The sequence below is a fragment of the Rhinolophus hipposideros genome, assembly GCF_964194185.1.
Source record: "Rhinolophus hipposideros genome assembly, chromosome: 10".
NCBI classification, from domain to species: Eukaryota; Metazoa; Chordata; class Mammalia; order Chiroptera; family Rhinolophidae; genus Rhinolophus; species Rhinolophus hipposideros.
In genome coordinates this window covers 12,973,839-12,991,584 of record NC_138056.1, presented here as the reverse complement: position 1 = coordinate 12,991,584, position 17,746 = coordinate 12,973,839, and the positions used below count along the sequence as shown (strand labels likewise).

Here is a 17,746-nt window from a genome sequence, read left to right as displayed (position 1 = left end):
AAGCGCAGGGCCTTGACCTCAATCTGTCCTTGACTCTGTCAAACCAGACCAAGGGGCCCAGGGGCTGGGGTCCCTTGTGGGGGCACTGGATATGCACCGCCACTGCATGCATCATGGTGTGTCCTCTTGGAGTGTCCACTCAGGTAGAGACTTAGAAGGGACAATTTTTTTTAAAGGGGGGAAAGCTGACATACTAAAAAGAAGGATACAAATCTGTATGAATTTTTAAGATGAAAATGGGAACTTCAGAAACATTTTGGCTAGCTGTAGGGCCACGATGAGCCATGCCCTCAGATGCCTAGCAGACCCATCAGCGCCTCAGCCATTGGATACACTGGAGGAGACTCAGGATGCCTGTCGTTGCAGCTCAGTCCCTTACTCCAGGGCTCTCCGCTCTCACTACGGGCAAATTCTCATCAACCCCAGCCCTGGGTCTCCTGGTGATGTCTCCTGGCCAGCTGCCAGCCTGGCACTCAGGGTTCTCGGAAGAGAGTGGCTGAGCCTGGGATCCCTCTGAGCCTCCACGATCACGCTGCTTCACTCCCAACCCTGTCAGCAGACGAGATAAGAAAGTGGCAGTGACTGTTGGAGTCCAGACTGCAGAGCCAGACAGATCCAACAGCTTGCAGTGTGTGAACCTGGGCAAGTGATCTCACCTCTCCAAGCCTCAGTTTCCCCATTTGGAAATGCCTACCTTGAAAATTTGCAAAGAGAGACAGACAAAGGAGATCATGGAATGGGGCCTCAGGGTGTTCCTGTGACCAGCCTCACACAACAGCCACTCCCATCTCCTCCTAGAAGCCCCACTTCCTCCCTCCTTTCCCCTCCACCTGCCTGACTCAGGGTGAGAACCTCTGCTCCCTGTTCTCTTCACCCCCAGCGCCCCTGGCCTCACTCTGACCTGTCCTCATCTGGGAGACTGCTGGAGCTGTGGTTCCCAGCCCTACTCCAAGGCCCTCCCCCTCTGGGACAGAGACCTTGGAGGCCCAAAATTCTGCCCTGGCAGGACTCCCCACTTCTGCTAGCATACCACCTGCCCTCCAAGATACCCCGTTTCATCCTCAGACAGCCACAAATGTTTTAACAACTGGTGCCATTTACCAGGCACTTTACATATACAACATCTTGTAATCCTCGTAGCTGCAGGTATTCTTAACCGCATTTCACAGATGAGGAAACTGAGGCTCAGAGGGGAGGAGTGACTGGTGTAAGGTCAGCTGGCTAGAAAGATGCAGCTCTAAGATGAGAACTCAGTTCTGACCGCCAACCCAGTGGAAAACCTATGCAAACCAGGAGGCAAAGCAGCATCTCTTTGTCTGGAAGAAGACTGCGATCCTTTTGGGGTGTCACTGGTGCCCAGGCCTGTGGTCATGGCTTATTCCCAGTTGCCCTGCTGTCTTCCCATCACCAGAGTCTCCTGCTTCTCCTGGTCCAGGTTGTAAGGTGTTAGAGTCGAGAAAATCCCAGCTTCAGGTGCCCATGAGAGCAGAGAGATGATAAAATCCAGAAAGGTGAGCAGTGCCCTGAATCAAGTGGTGCCCTTGGCTCCCTGCTCTGGGCATGCACACCTAGCAGTGGCACTTAACTCCCTGCAGAGATGGACCCAAGGGGGCAGCATTACCTGGTGGTTAGTGCCAGACATTCATGGGTTTAAATCTCAACTCTGGATCTGATAAACCACCCCTGGGTAAGTGATTTCACCCTAAAATGGAGAGAAAAAGATCTCTCCTGGCCTGGAGATTTCACAGAAGGGAAATTTGTTTCTAAGGGCTCTGTTTTTCGAGCATGGTCTCATTTAAGCCTCATAACAGCTCTGACAAGTAGGTACTATTATTATTCCCATTTCACAGACAAAGAAACAGAGGTGAAGGAGTCTTCTCCAGGTCACAGGGGCTTGCAGGGGCTTGAACCCCAATCCCATGTACCTCCAAGTCAGATGCACTTACACTGCCCTAGAGAGGTCTCCCTTTTCTTCTAGGTCAGAGGCCCTAAGTGGCAAGTTAAACCAGGACTGGATGGGATTGGAGGGCTTTGCCCTGCCCAGCTGTGGTGCAGCCCCCAAGTGCCTGACTGTCCTTGCTGTTGGGTTGGGCTTGCTGGCAACTGCCTGGGCACCAAAGGGTGGGCAGGGCCTCCTCCAGGCAGTTCCCCTGCCATATTAGGCCACCCTGTCCTTTAATCATGGTGGTGCCTGCCCTCTCCTGTAAGAGGGGTGTAAGACCTTCCAGGGGGCCTGCCGGGTGGGGCCAAGAAACCAAGAAGCAGCTGCATTCGAGCTTCTCACTTGCTTGGGTCCCTTCCAAGGCCCTGGGAGAGAGACTGCCCCAAATTTGTACTTGTGATTTTTGTCATCTTTTTCTTAACGAGGACCTCCAAATTGTATAAGCATCAGGCTGCATAAAGCAGCTCAGCCCCCAGGTTGGGGGCAGCTGAAAGAGTTCCATCCTTTACTCCACTTGCTTCGAGCTGGCTGGCTCTGTGACTTTAGGAGAGACCCCCACTCTCCCATCTATACAGTGGGAAAGAAGCCTGGAGTCAGGGGGTACAGCAAGGGCAATGAGAGGAGCTCAGGGTACCCACGCTTTACAAAAGTCCCAACTCCACAGAGGCCTTTCACCAGCCGGCACCGGTTCCAGCGCCAACAGCCCTGCAAGGTGGATGAAGGCTCCTACCCTCATTTTCCAGCTAGACAACTGAGGTTTGGAACTGAATGAGCAGGTTGATGCCCATCCCCCACTGCTCCCTGGGGTCTCGGCCCAGGCTGCTGAGTCCCAAGCCGGGAGGAGGGGGCCATCGGGCAGACCCTTGGCTCTGGGAGTCCGGACAGGGGAGGCGGAGGCGGGCTCAGCGGAGGCCGGGGGAGGAGGCAGCATCCCGCACTGTCTCACCGCAGGACCGACCTCGGCCCTTATCTGCACTGGCAGCTTCCTCCCCTCACCCCAGCCTCGCTGAAGGCCTGGCCCCCGCCCCCGCCTCCCGAGGGCCGGCCCAGAGCGCCCCTCCCCCGCGGCCGCCCGCCCCCAGGGAGCGCGGGCTGCAGTGAGCTGTGTTTGCCCAGCGGAGCGGAGAGGGGCCTGGCCCCCAGGTGAGGGGCCGGAAGTGATAAATAACTCCGGCGGGGAGGGGGGCATGATCGCAGTGAGGCCTTCCATGCCCCAGCTTGCCTACCCCAACTAGAGAAGGGCTCCCCCAATCAGGCCGCTTCAGCCACAGCTGAGAGGGAGTTTGGGGTCCCTTAAAGCCCCAGGAAGCAGAAGGAGCAATGGGATCGGTCTCCACCCGGGGGACAGGAGACCCCCAAACCACACACACACACACACACACACACACACACACACACACACACACGGTGTGTAATGCCCATGGGCGTCCCTGGCACAGGTGTGGGAAGGAAAAGAGAAGTGGGGACACCTTAGAGAAAGTGAAAAGCAAGCCACAAAGTGGAGGAGACGTCTGCCACAGATGCCCCAAAGGATAAGCATCAAAAATACATAAAGAACCTGAAACTAATATTGTATGTCAACTGTAATTGAAAAAAAAAAAGTATTTAAAACAACTAGTCCTGACAGAATTAATATAAAAAAAAAAAAAGAACTCTTGCAAATCCATAGGGAAAAACGAGTGATCCCTCAGAAAAATAGATCAAAGACATGAAAAATAGATCAAAGACATGAATGGGCATGCTTACAGGAGAGGAAACATTTGTCAGATACACATCTAAGCGGTGCTGAAGGTCTCTGGTGATGAGGGAAATGCAAATGAAGACCACAATGAGAAGCCACCTATTTTACACCATTCGCAGAACAAACCTTAACAAACCTGGCGCAACCAAGTGTTGGAGAGGAGGTGGAGCCACGGAATCTCCAGTGTGTTGCTAGTAGAGTAAAACCGATACGACCACAGCCGGGTGGTAAGGATGAGGGCACACACAATCTAGCCTTATCTTATAAAGCGGAGGCTCCGCATATCCCCTCTAGGCATAAAATCAAGAGAAACTTTGGCTTGTGCTCCAAGAGACATGGACAAGAACGTTCAAAGCTGCACTGTTCTTAACAGCCAAAATCTGGAAAAAACCCAAGTGCCCATGGACGAGAGAATGGCTAAATAAATTACAGTGGATTCATTCATACAGCGGTACATCATTCAGTAGCGCAAGCAAATGAACCAATTTTGCACAGTGTCATGAATGAATCTTAGTCCCATATTGTTGAGTGAAAAAGCCAGTCCCAGAAGACAAATACCTTTCCTGTGCAGTTCAAAACCAAGCCAAACCATGTCTACAAATAACAATGTTGGCTCCTTCCTTCTGATACTTTTGTTATTAGGGGTGACAGGATTACCCACCCAAAGGATTCATGAGCATACTCAAGACTCACGAGTAATACTGAGAAATTATTACAACCAGTAAGAAAAGATAGTTGGCTCCTGTGCAGTAACAGTAGGTCGTTCAAAATGTAATGGGAAAATATCCTATTCAAAATAGCCACAAAAATGTAAAATACCTGCAAAGAAACTTATTAACAGTTATGCAGGACTTACATGAACACAACTGTAAAAATCACTGAGTAATATAAAAGAAAACCTTAAAACAGTTTATTCCTTATTAACTAAAATAAACCAAATCAAACAGAATACTGTCTAGGCATGAATGTATGTACGTATGTATGTATGTATGTATGTATATGAAAACGCTATTTAAAAAAAAAAGGACTGATCACCACAAAGTTCAAGTTCCCCCAAGAAGGAGGCAGGGACATAGGATGGGGGAGGGTAACAAGTAAGCAAATATATCAATAGATAAACACATAAATTAAATAACAGAGGTCCCTGCAAAAACTCAGATGACAGTGCCTAATGCACAAGATTTCACCCCAATTTGTGCTCCTGAGGTTGGAGGCAGGAAAGGGAGACATTAAATTCATTTGGACAGACTTTTATTCAGGGTATAGGCAAGCTTGCCTTTCTTTCCAGAAACCCAAAGGTGTGGGGGGTGGGGGCGCGGAGGGAATGCCTGTGTATACAGGGGACAAGACTAACAGCCCCAAAGACAAACAACACTAAGGGCTTTCAGGCTGGACAGATCCAGAAGGCTTCAAGGAGGAGGTGACCTTGTAACCAGTCTGGATTTCAATCCACAGAGATGGTGGAAAGGGAAGGACATGCCAGGCCTGCCAGGGGTGGGGTGGGAGTTACAAAGGGGGTCAGAAAGGCAGAGGCTGGACAGAAAGTAGTGAGGCTTGGCTGTACAGAGGCTGTCCAGGAAGAGTTGCTGAGTGGTGGGGGAAGGGGAAGGAGAAGCCCTGTGGAGTTATGAGACATCATCTGGCCAGGGCTCAGGATTCAGAGGAGAAAACACCCCAGAACTCATGAAGGAGCTAAGACTGCTCTGGAAAGAACAACCAGAGGGATGGTTGGGGTCAGGGGTTCCAAAGGGCCAGGTCCTCTGTAGGAACAGCGGGCCTGGCTGAGCACCTCGCTCTGCCTCTTTTCACCTGTGACCTATGACCTGAGCCTCAGATGCTGTTCTGTAAGAGATTGTTACCTGCCTACAGAGCCCCACGGAAAGCCCTGAGAAGAAGAAAGCCACACTCTGGGAGCAGAAGAAATGTGCATCCAGCCCGCAGCCCAGAACCTCTAGCCCTGCACTGCCAGAGGTGGGGGAAATTGTCAGAGCATTGGCAATGCGAGGCCATGGCCTGGTTTCACAGCCACCACCTGGTCACAAGGCTGGGGCAGTCCCATCTTCTGGAAACAGAAGGCCTTGTGGCTGATTAAGGCTCCCAGTAAAGGTACCAGAGCCGGGAACAATGTGTTGAAGTCAAACCCTGGGCAACCCTGGGCAACCTAGTGAAGTCAGAGAAATGAGTCTGCAGTCCCCCAATCTCAGATGCCTCCCAGCCACTTAGAACCAAGCAGTGCCCAGACCCACCCTGCCCTGCTGAAGCTTGTCTCTGAGGTCTCCAAACCGATTGATGAATGTGTTGGAAAACACTCATCTGTGCTCAGCAAAGAGAGGAGAGAGGGTGGCCCCCCGCCCTATGTCTTTATCTGTTCTTTTCATTGCTGTAACATTTTCTTTATCTCCATGTATCTACACCTATAAATAATAATAATCTCTAACCCTTAAATAGAACTTCCCACGTGCCAGACATAGTTCCAAGTGCTTTATGTATATTCATTTATTTAATCCCCACAACAAAGCAATTCAGTAATCCATTTTACAGATGAGGAAACAGGCATACGGAGTTAAGTAATTTGCCCCAGGAAGTCTGGTACCAGAATCTGGCTGTCTTAACCATCAAGCTAGGAGGCCATTACATATACATATACATGCAGTCATGCAGTACATAATGACTGTTTCGGTCAACAAAGGACCATGTATACGATGGTGGTATACCATATCACCTTAGGCATCTGGTAGGCTATACCTTCTAGGTTCGTGTAAGTGCTGTGATGTTCATACGACAGAATCACCTAATGACACACTTCTCAGAACATATCCCACTCGCTAAGTGGCACATGACTGTACATATGAGAAGTTATGTAATTTTTACATAATCGCATAAATGTGATCATATACATGTTTTAACATGTTTTTACATTTTCCTTTTATATTTTTCCTCCCCTCGCCATAGAATCCATTTTATCACCCTAATGTGTGATCGCCTGTATTTTTTATTTACTCACAATTATATATGAAATTACATATACTGATACTTCTCATCACACATACATATACAAGGTTCCTTTTTGTCACTATTTTAAAATAGTGGATTATATTAAATAAATATTTCTGCATCTCTTTTTTCTCTCTTCTATACTTGGAAGCCCCTGGGAGATCTAATTCACTATTTTTAACAGTCACACTTTAGTCCACCCCGTGTCTTTCCACCTGGCCCTCCTGCTCATTGTCAGCTTCTAGAGTCCCATCCCCACCCCCAATGTGCTTGTTTAATCCATTAGGGAGTCTGATAGTGGAAATTCCTGGCCTGGTGAGAGGAAAGGCCAGTGAGAAGGCAGCAAGTGGCATTTCTGGCTGGGTCTTGCCCATTCCCTGGCTGGTGGCCTGCAGCCCTCAGCCCCGAGAGAGGAATGCTGACTGTGTTATTGTGAAATCATTTGTATATTGTGAAGTGCTTTGCATATTGGAGTGATTTGCATACATGGTGGAGGGCATCTTAGAGATCCCAGAGCAGCATCCCTGAGTATTTCCCTTCCCTTTGCAAGGAAAGCAACCAAGGACTTCCACTTCAGAACTCAGGGAAGGGCACTCCCTGAGAACTCGGGAAGACATCCTGGCAGACCTCCATAGATCTGGGGGTGAGGCAGACAGGGGCTTTCAGAAGAAAGCTGATCCCACCTGGAAGGAGCTGGGAGTCTAAGAAGGGCAGACATTGGAGTGTGAGGTGAAACAGGACTTCACGTGCAGCAGGTGAGAGCCGAATGTGCCCTCAGAGATCCCAGGAGGGGAGAGCAACTCAGGACAGAAGGTAGCTATCATGGGAGGCAAATGGAGGTCAGAGGCTTGGAGACCCGTCACAATTTCTGCCCAAGTGGGTATCCACATGCCCCTCCTGAATATTCTACAGTCCTGGCGGATTCCCAGGGAAGGACGCAAAGTGAAAACGCCAAGCCGGACTCCCACACCCTAGAAGTGAAAGGTGCTACCACATGCTCTGGGTTCAGGGACACCCAGGTTTGAATCCTGATTCTGCCGTCTGTGCCATTGTTTCACCCTGGGCGAACAGTACCCACCTCAATGGGATAGAATGATTGACGATTCAATAAGAATGCAAGTGCAGTGAATGATGTATAGTAGGTGTTCAGAAAATTGCAGTTATAATAATAATGGTATTGTTTGCTGCACTAGTCTAAGAGGTGAGGCCGACTACTTCTAGGTGAGGGGAGCACAGAGCCTTTGCTCCCTCAGGTTTGCAGTTCAGAGCAGCAGTGTCAAGTCACCATGCACTGGACCCCAAAGGGTTACAGGCTCTGGAGACAAAGGCCTGAGGTTCCCAGTGAAAAACCAAAGCATAAAAATAATTCGATGAGTAAGAATAAAATTCCCTCTTCTGAGGTTCCCGGGGCTAGGCCCCTCCCTGCGGCAGGCACTTCCCCTTTCCCTTGTTCATGGAGGAGCCAGACTGGGCTGACTCAGAGCTGGAGCTCTGCAGCCATCCTCCTACCCAGCCCCGGGCCGGCCCCGCAAGGGGCTGCGAGTATGGCAGCCGAGCGCGCCCCCGTGCGGAGCCGGGGGGGACTGCAGCCAGAGAGAAGCAGCGGCAGCCAGACCCGCAAGCCTAGCCGCCCGGCCGCTCGCAGTCCCTACAGAACCACTGCCTCCGTCCTGCCCAGCCCCGCTGAACGCGGTACTTGGGTCTCCCACTTCCGCCCGCCTCCAGGCCGGGCCGAGCGGAAGTGCGACGGCCGCCCGGGTCCCCCATGGTCGCGAAGCGGAAGCGCGCCCCGACAGCCGCTCCCTCCGACCCCGCGGTGCGCGGCGCGTCGGGTTCCGGACAGGTCCGGTGTGACGTGGCCGCACGCGGGGGGCGGCTCCGGGCCGGGGGCCGGCCGGCCGGGCCGGGCGGGGCAGACACGGGGCGGGGCGCGGCAGACCCGGGGCGGTGCGCGGCGCCGCAGCTGGATGGCTGGGGCCGCCAGGAGCACTGCCGCCACCGCCGTACGGTGAGTGACCGCCTGAGCCCCCATCCCCCACCGGCCCGGCGGGATGGACCCGGCGATCCCCCCTGATACCCGGCCCGGCTCGCCTCGTCCCGGGCTGACCTTGGTCTCTCGCCCAGAGCCCGGAGTTAAACTTCCTTGGGCTCTTCTTCTCCCCCGTCGCGCACACGTCACTCCCCATCTCTCCCTCGCTCTCCTCCTCCTCGTCTGTCTCCCACTATTTCTGGCTCCCTCCGTCTCGACTCTTGCTTTCTCCCTTCCCTTTCCTCTCTGACTCCCTCCGTGCCCCCTTCCCTTCTCCCAAATCTGTGGTCCCCTTACCTCTACCTGACCCGCCTCTGCCTCCAAGCCGGGCCTGGCCCAGTCCTGCCTTTGGTCCCCAGTGGAGCCCAACGGGTTTCATCAGGGTCTCCCGTTCAGGCCTGGAGATCCACGACGCGGGCATCTTTTCAAAGGCCAGAGGTGGTTGCTTTCCCTTCCTGCCACCTCCAGCATCGGATGAGGAAACTGAGGCAGGCACATCACCAGCTCAAGGTCACAGCCAGCACGAGGCAGGGCCGACCACATTTAAAACTCATGCCTGAATTTCCAGACTGAACTTCTCTCTTGGTTGACTCACATCCTCCTTCTCTGATCACTGGCTGGTACATTCCTGCTGCCCACTGCTCTGGGCCGCCTGCAACATAAGGAGGACATTCCTTCATGCCAGGCACGTTCAGCTCATCTCATCTGCACAGCTGTGTGAGGGAGGCAGTTCTTATCTTCATCCTGTAGCTGAGGAAACAGAGGCTCAGAGAGGGGGCTTGCCCACATTCAAACAGCTACAGGTGCAGAGCACAAAGTTAATGGCAGGTCTCCAAAGCCAGTGCTCTGAGCATCTGTGAGGCAGCCCCTAACTGAAGGATCTCTTCCGTCCCACCTCCTGTCATGCCCCAGGCACAATGGGCTCATTTCCTAGGAAGAAGCTCTAATAGCACTGTCCTAGCTCAGCTGCTTTGTTTCCCCACCTGCACCTCGTAATGTCACTCCATCAAGCTACATAGTTCCGGCTTCAGTCCCTGGGGAGTCCACATTCTGGTGGCAAAACCTCCCCTGGCAGCCAGAGACACCCTGCTGGGCCGGGCCTGCTGGTGGCTGAGGAGAGCCCAGCCAGCGCCTCACCCTGTCATTAGGGAAAGTTTAGCCTCAGGCGGACATGTTGACACACAGTCTGGAGCTGGCTTAGAAGGAAAAAACGTATGGCTCTTGGAGTGGGTGTGGAGGAGCAGAGCCCCTTTTGCTCTGTGCACCCACCATTTGGATCCTCAGAGGCCCTGGGCCAGGCAAGCAGGAGGGCGGATGCTATGGCAAATGGGGGTTGGGAAAGGTTAAGATGCCACGTTTCATAGCGGTATTTGGCCAAGGGTGGCAGCCCAGGTAAGCAGCCTTTGTGTTTTTCAGCACGTGGCATGTCTGGATGTCCCTGCCTTGGCTGTGGCATGGCGGGCCAAAGGCTCCTCTTCCTCACTGCTGTTGCCCTGGAGCTCCTGGGAGGGGCTGGGGGTTCCCAGCAGGCCCTCCGGAACCGGGGGGCTGCAGCAGCCTGTCGCCTAGACAACAAGCAAAGCGAGTCCTGGGGATCCCTGCTGAGCGGGGAGAGGCTGGACACTTGGATCTGCTCCCTCCTGGGCTCACTCGTGGTGGGCCTCAGCGGGGTCTTCCCGTTGTTGGTCGTTCCCCTGGAGATGGGGACCACGCTGCACACACAAGGTGAGTGACCCTGCTCCCACCCTCCTGGGGCAGCCAGCGGTGTGGGAAACATGCTGCTGCTCTTCCACAGAGAGCTGGGTGTCACGTTCTGTGGTACCGTGTGTCTGAGGCGGAAGGTGAGGACAGAATACAATTTCTCACCATGGTCCCTTGTTCATTCATTAGTATAGGTAGTGATTAGAAATATGGGTGCCAGCCTGCCTGGATTCAAATCTTGGCTCTGCCACTTGCCAGCTGGGTGCCATTGGGCAAGTTACTTAACTTCACTCTGCCTCAAGCTCCCCACCTTAAAAATGGGGATAATAAGAGTATCTACCTCGTAGGTATTATTGTGACAGTTAAATGAAGTCATATCAGTAAAGCACTTAGAAGACTTCCTAGTGCAGGGAGAAGGCTACGTGTCTGTGGGACCCTTGCTGGGGGTGGGGATGCAGTGGCCAGCCACGCCCTGCCTCTCCCGTCAGTCTCTGCTCATTGTGTGCAAAAGAGCTCTCAAACCAAAAGCCCCTTGGTCTGCCTTACCCAGGACAGGCTGGTCGCAGGCCTGCCTCGGGTGGGGGCCTGGGAGGAGGGGGAGCCGTGGGTGGAGGCTTTGCCTTGGCCACCCTTCATATGGTCCGCATGTACTGTATCCACAAATGACATGTTGTAATGAAAAGAACACAAGATCAGATGGGGAGCTGCTAAAAACACAGGTGCCTGTCGCCCCATCCAAGAATATGATATAATAGGTCTGGAGCAGGGCCCCAGGAATCTTTGAAATGAGTGCCTCAAGGGCTCGTGCCCTCTATTCATTCAGCAGGTGGTTCTGAACACATCCGTGCTGGGCCCTGGGATGAGGGCTGGTGCCACAGCTATGAATGGAGCCCTCCTAGGGCCCGGGTGTTGCACCTGTACTCCAGCTCAGGCCCTCTCATGGCATCCCTGCGAGGTCAATGTTAGGAAGGACTTGGATTATTAGCTCCATTAGCACAGGCACAGAGAGGTTCTTTGACCAGTCTGAGGTCACACAGCCTAGAAGCAGCAGCTTCCTCTGGGATGCTTGCTACCCCAACCCCAAGCTGCCTCTGTCCTCTGGGCCTCAGTTTCTCTATCATACCAACAATTTGGACATGGCCCTCTTTGGGCATTTCCAACTCTGGATGCTGCAAGCCGGCAAAAGTTCCCATATCTCTGTCACATTTCTGAGAGTAACACTGACTGAGAAAGAAAAGAAAATTCCCATTTAATGAGTACTTCCTATGTGTATTGTCACTTAATTCCCACAAGATCCCTAGAAGTAACTGAGTCCCAGAAGTAATCTGCCCAAGTTCACCAGCTGGTGGGTTGGGGAGCTGGGACCTTAACCATGAGGCAGTAGTGGTTCCACAGTCGTTCAGCAGGTTGTGCCATATTCCTGCTGAGCACCCAGCTCTTGCTGGGCCTGGGGGACGGGGGATCCAGGAGGGGCAGCAGCCCGTGTCCAGCCTTCCAGAGACTTGCGTTCTGGTTAGGACAACACAAAGAGCCTAGAAAGCGTGGTGAGGCAGAGAGTGGGCCAAGGGCCCCGGTGGATCAGCCTCCAGGCCCCAAATTTCTGCCTTGCAGCTGGGGCCTGGCGCCTGAAGCAGCTGCTCAGCTTTGCCCTGGGGGGCCTCTTGGGCAACGTGTTTCTCCACCTGCTGCCCGAGGCCTGGGCCTACACGTGCAATGCCAGCCCTGGTGAGTGAGACCGCAGGCTGGAGGCAGGAGGGTGGGCGGTGGGGAGTGGAGAGAGCATGTACCCATGCTCAGGGATGGCCTAGGCGGAGAGGGCTTCTGGGCACTGGCAGGGAACTTGTCATGGTCTCAGTGCCCTAGTCCCTGTGGGAGTCCCTGGGGCCCGGCTGCCCCACCAGCAGTCCTGGTTCCCCCTGCCCCGACCATGCCCTGGACTAGGTCCCATTCCAAATGGCCTCCTTTCTATGGCCCTGGCTGTGCCTGGCCTGTCAGTGTTTCCCTCTGCAGGTGGTGAGGGGCAGAGCCTGCAGCAGCAGCAGCAACTGGGGCTGTGGGTCATTGCTGGCTTCCTGACCTTTCTGGCTTTGGAGAAGATGTTCCTGGACAGCAAGGAGCAGGAACAGACCAGCCAGGTGAGTCCCAAGCCCCGGGAGTGGGATACCTCAGCCTCTGTTGTGTGATGGTACCGGGGCCTGGAGCCCCAGGTTCTGAGTTGAACCCTGAAAAGAAGGTCTCTTGGCCTTTTTGGAGCTCTGGGCGGCTGGGCCAGCTTGTTTGGGAGGATCTGGGGAGTGAAGGCATCAGCCCACGCCATGGCATGTTCTTATGGACTGGTAGTGACCGCAGTGCCGGGGACAAGGACCGGCGGCGGAATTGGGAGCAGTAGAGAAGTCCAGCCAGACAAAAGCGGCATTCCCTCTCTCTGCTTCTCCATCTCTTGCTTCTCTTCTGTGTCTACCCTGGCCAAGTGGGGGGCATCTAATGTCACCTCTCCCTCCTTCTCCTGGCCCTAGGCCCCCAGCAAAGACCCCGCTGCTGCTGCCGAGCTCAGTGGAGGCCACTACCTGGCCCAGCCGGCTGCAGAACCCGGCCTGAGTGCCGTGGTCCGGAGAATCAAAGTGAGTGGCCCGCTCGGGGCCCCCTCCTCCTGCAGCTGCCCCACCCCGAGTGGTCGGCCCATCTCACCTGGCCTGCCCAGGTCAGCCCGGCTTTCTCTCCTCTCACCTAGGTCAGTGGCTATCTCAACCTGCTGGCCAACACCATAGACAACTTCACTCATGGGCTGGCTGTGGCTGCCAGCTTCCTTGTGAGCAAGAAGGTGAGTGGGGGTTTGGAGCAGGTGGGGCTTAGGCAGTTCTGGTGGGAATGATGGCGCCTGTGTTGACCGGTTGGCTCTACCTCCAAAATAGGTCTCCAGCCCATCACTTGTTCCCTGCGTCAGCAGCACCCTCATCTGAGCCCCCCCGTCCTCCCTGTTGCACTCCTGGACACAGCCTTCTTTTGTCCCGAGCCACTGGTCTGTTCTTGCTGCGAACACTCCTTGTTGGGATTACATGCCTCTGCCAGGCTGCTGAGCTTGGCCCTTGCCTGCTTCTAGATGCTTCTTCCCCTCCTTCTCCCTCTGCCCTCTGTGCTCTGGCCCCAGTGGTCTGCCTACTCTTGAATTAGCCAAGCTCTTTGCCCCCTCATGGCCTCCACCTCACACTGTCCCCCCTGCCTGGAATGTTCTTCTTCCCCCTCTTTGATGGCTGGCTCCTCATCCTTCAGGCCTTGGCTTAAATGCACTTCCTCCAAGAGGCGTTGCTCACCCCTCTAAATTAGGCCCTCATCACTCATGCTCCATGGCACCCATCCTGACTGCCCCCCAGCACCTGTCATGGGCTATGAGTACACAGCTTTTGTGTTTACTCAGTCCTGGACTCTCCCTTCCAGACTCTTAGCTTCATGAGAGTAGGTTCCTTATCTGGTTGATTGGCTGCTGTATTTCTAGTCGCCAAACAGTGGCCAGCCAGAGCACTCAGAGCAGAGTAAATATTGGTAAATGAGGGAACAAGTGGGTGCCTTGGCCCTGGGCACGACCCCCATAGACTCCCCTTCCTGCAGATCGGTCTCCTGACCACCATGGCCATCCTCCTGCATGAGATCCCCCATGAGGTGAGTGCCCGAGGGCCCATGGTCAGCACTGGGGGCTGGAGCTCGAGCGAGGGGTTGGGGTGGGACTCCCTGGCAGTGGCAGGCTCCAGGGCTGCACTTCCGAGGCCTGGAATTGCTCAGCCCACCAGGCTGCAGCTACCATCTCAGCTGTGCTCCAGCCTCCTGGCGCCTGGGGTCTCAGCCAGGGGATGCGGGCTGGGTGGCCCAGAGGCAGGGCCGGTGCAGGGGGCTCGGTGTGCATGTCCATACCTGTGCATGTCAGGGGACCTGGCCCCACTGACGCTCAGAGTAATCATCTGGGACTCCCCTCAGGTGGGCGACTTTGCCATTCTGCTCCGGGCCGGCTTTGACCGATGGAGCGCAGCCAAGCTGCAGCTCTCGACGGCACTGGGGGGCCTGCTGGGTGCCTGCTTCGCCATCTGTACGCAGTCTCCCAAGGGAGTAGGTACGGGCGTGGTGGGTGGTGGCAGTTGGCGGTCAGCAGAGGGGCCCTGGCCAAGGGCAGTATCCAGGCTGGGTTCTGCCCCCAGTCTACCCTGGGAGGGGGTGCAGTACACACGGCTTCCCCGGGCTCCAGCCAGTCAGGCCTTCTCCCACTGCAGAGGAGACCGTGGCCTGCATCCTGCCCTTCACCTCTGGGGGCTTTCTCTACATCGCCCTGGTAAACGTGCTGCCCGACCTCCTGGAGGAAGATGACCCGTGGTGAGTGACCCACTGGGACTGCTCCTCGCAGGGCCTTTTGGGGCTCCAGTGGGGAGGAGCTTCTGGCCTCTGTGCCCCCCTGAACCCTGCCCTTCTCCCCACAGGCACTCCCTGCAGCAAGTGCTTCTGCTCTGCATGGGCATCGTGGTGATGGTGCTATTCTCGCTCTTCGTGGAGTAACCACCCCTGACTCCCCACCCCCCGCACAGCAATAAGACTCGGATTTACTCTGTGACCATGTGTGAGGCAAAGAGGGCGAGTGTGTGTGTGAGCGAGCAAGCCTCTGACAAGAGGATGGGGTGTGTGTTTGCGTGCGTGGTGTGCACATGACCAGGTATGTGTGAGACCGACACTGTGATTCCTTGTGCAAGGGCCCAGGGCCCAAGCCTGCGCCCACCATGAACCCGCTGTGGTCCTCTCCCTGTCATCATCCTCCCGGAGTGAGCAGTGAGGGAAGAGCAGCATTGGTCCCAAGCAGAGGCCTCTCCCCACCAGGACCCTAAGGGGAGTGAGGGCAGCCCGGAGCCCCAGCGTGCAGGGAGCCCCCAAGCTGTCTCCCAGTGGGGCCTCATGAGTCCCTGGCTGAGGGAGTAAACCCCCTGCTCATGCAGTCAGTCCTGGGGGGTCAGGCTGGGGTGACTTCTCTTGTGCCCATCATCCTAGCCCTTCCTTTGCCAGCTCTAAGGCCAAAGAAGGGAAGCAGCTGCTCGTGTAACCCCCAGCCCCACTCAGCACTGACAGTTCTCGTCCCAGCATGAGGCTGGGAGATGCTTTCTAAGACCTTTTCCTCATGGCTACCTACCCTGGGCCAGCTCCTGTTCCCCTGGCAGTGCAGGAGCTCCTGCCACCTCCAGCTGCCAAACAGCAGCCTGCAGGGCAGCCAGGAGTCCTGGGCCAGAGGCCTCCCGGTCCAGCTCAGGGATGCTCTTGCCAGCACAGGGTCCAGGCAGATATTCTGGGGGCAGAAAGAGTGAGGCATGGCTGCCTCTCCCTGCTAGGGCCCCTTTTCCTGTCCCACTGTGGGTGGGAGCAAAGTGGGGGTAGGGAAGGCTCCATGTTGTCAGCACTCAGGAATGTGCTCTGGGAGAATGCTGAAGCCATAATCCCCAGCTATTTCCCTTGGCTGGTGCCCAGGTACACAGCTGGCCCACTCCACAGCCAGGCTCCAGCCCTGCTGCTCAACTGTGGACGTTTTGAGAAGTGGCCATCAAGAGGGTCTGAATTGTTTTAGGTTTGCTGTGGTTCGATTTGTAACTGTAAATACTTGTTCTGTAGATAAGATGCAAATAAATATTATACACAAACTTGCTGCCTGTTTCGCACACCACCCTCCATGGTCAAGCAGAGCTTTCCCGGGTGCTTGCTGCGGCCAGGCCAACTTGGCTGCTCTGTGGCTGGTCTCATCGTCCCCACCTTCCCCCGTTCTGCTTCGTGCTTGTCTCTGAACAGTTACCCTTGCAGTGCTTCTTGGAATGGGAAAGCATTTCATGTTTTCCTGGCTTGTTTGTTAGCTTTCTTATCTCAAAAGCCTGGCACTATGTCACGGTAGCCTCGGCACCAAGCGTGGCCACCTCATCATATAGCCTTATGAGCCAGGGCTTTTTCCCAGCCTGCCCCTGAATAATTTTATCCAGGAAGGAAGCTCCATTACAAAGGCACCCCCAGGTATGGCCTCAATGAAAAAATATGGGATCCTTATTCTAAACCACTCTTGCCTCTGAAAGTGCTGCATGTAAAGACAGCAGCAGACAGCGGGGGGCGCTGCTCCTCCACAGTGCTATCAGGAGAAAGCGGACGCTGGGAAGTGGAGTCCCACCCACTCTCCAAACCAACCAGAACCACTTCCAGTAGCCTGTTGGCCGAGCTGTCTGCACAGCGCCACCGGGTCTGGGACAAGCTGTGAAGCCCGAATCACTGCACCCTCAGCTGTGAGTGCCTGGCTCAAATCAGTATCTACTCAGCAAAAAGGGATCTGCTTCCACTGTGAAATCCCCAGGGATCTGGTGGGTCTGTGCCTGATCTGTCAAGGAATCCAGGCCATCTGGCTGGCCCTCACCCTCCCCAGGCGGCCCTGGGACTCCACCGTGGCGCCTCAGGTGGTGCCTGCATGGTTCACTCAGGAGCCATGGCCAGACGAATGCCCCCACCGGTTAGAAGAGGGAACAGGGAATGTAGGAGTGGGGGTAGCTGAGCCCAGGGTAGGGAACACACCAGAAGCAGGGTGAGGGGGCTCCCAGGGTGGGAGAAGCCACATGGGGGCACATCAGGACACTCCCGTTGGAATGGGGCTGCGAAGGCAGGCCTGGAGGTGTTGGGGCTGCAGGGGAGAGGATCAGAGCTGGGAAGGAGCCCAGACCTCCAGAAAGGCCCAGGCCCAGTCAGCTCACAGGGAGCACATTCCCTTCAGGGAGGCGACAGTGGAAAAGGAGGGTGTGAGAGGGCAAGTGAGAGCTGATGGAGAGTTCTGAAGGGCTGTTACTTTTTCAAAGGCCATTCAGGGGGCCTTTCAAAGGATATGGGGCCTGACAGGGAGTGGGGATGGCAGAACTGGGAGGAGAGAACACAGAATGAACAAAGGTTGGGCCTAGAAAGGATCTCACAGTGATCTTGCTCCAGCCAGAGGAAAAGGGGCAAAAGAGCTAATGGGGGCATGTGGAGCAACAGGAAGCTTGGGGACTAGGAAACAAAGGAGGTTCAAGGGAAAAAGACCCAGAACCTGGCTTTACAAGAAAGCAAGGCCCAGGGCCAGAACACCAAAATGCGAAAAGGCAAAAGGCTATCTCTATTTAGGCCCTTCATTCCAGAGCTACAGCGCCACCACCTCTAAGGCTCAGGGGTGGTGGTGGGAGACGGGTCTGGAGGGACACGGTGGGAGAGGCCAGAAGACCCCAGAGGACAGCGGGAACACTCGCCCATCCCTCCCACAGGGCGGCACCCCCACTCATCCACGCAGAGCCCAGGGAAGGTGAGCAGACAGGCA

The 17,746-nt window shown here is 55.0% G+C and overlaps 1 protein-coding gene across 6 annotated transcripts; it reads left to right on the top strand.

Annotated features, from left to right (window-relative positions):
* Positions 1–8,508: 8,508 nt before the first annotated feature.
* Positions 8,509–16,075, top strand: SLC39A13 (solute carrier family 39 member 13). Of its 6 annotated transcripts, none has more exons than XR_013994238.1 (10): positions 8,509–8,685; positions 10,123–10,431; positions 12,019–12,132; positions 12,418–12,542; positions 12,924–13,028; positions 13,139–13,228; positions 14,014–14,064; positions 14,377–14,485; positions 14,667–14,766; positions 14,871–16,073. XR_013994238.1 is itself a non-coding variant. In XM_081063291.1 (10 exons), the coding sequence occupies exons 2-10, from the start codon at positions 10,131–10,133 to the stop codon at positions 14,944–14,946; spliced, it is 1,095 nt and encodes a 364-aa protein (XP_080919417.1). In that variant the 5' UTR covers positions 8,509–8,685; positions 10,123–10,130; the 3' UTR covers positions 14,947–16,075. The 6 variants fall into 6 exon arrangements, 5 of the variants coding, with proteins under 5 accessions (XP_080919417.1, XP_080919420.1, XP_080919419.1 ...); XM_081063291.1 differs by having other exon boundaries at positions 14,377–14,509; positions 14,871–16,075; XM_081063294.1 differs by having other exon boundaries at positions 14,377–14,505; positions 14,871–16,068.
* The last annotated feature ends 1,671 nt before the right edge of the window (positions 16,076–17,746 follow it).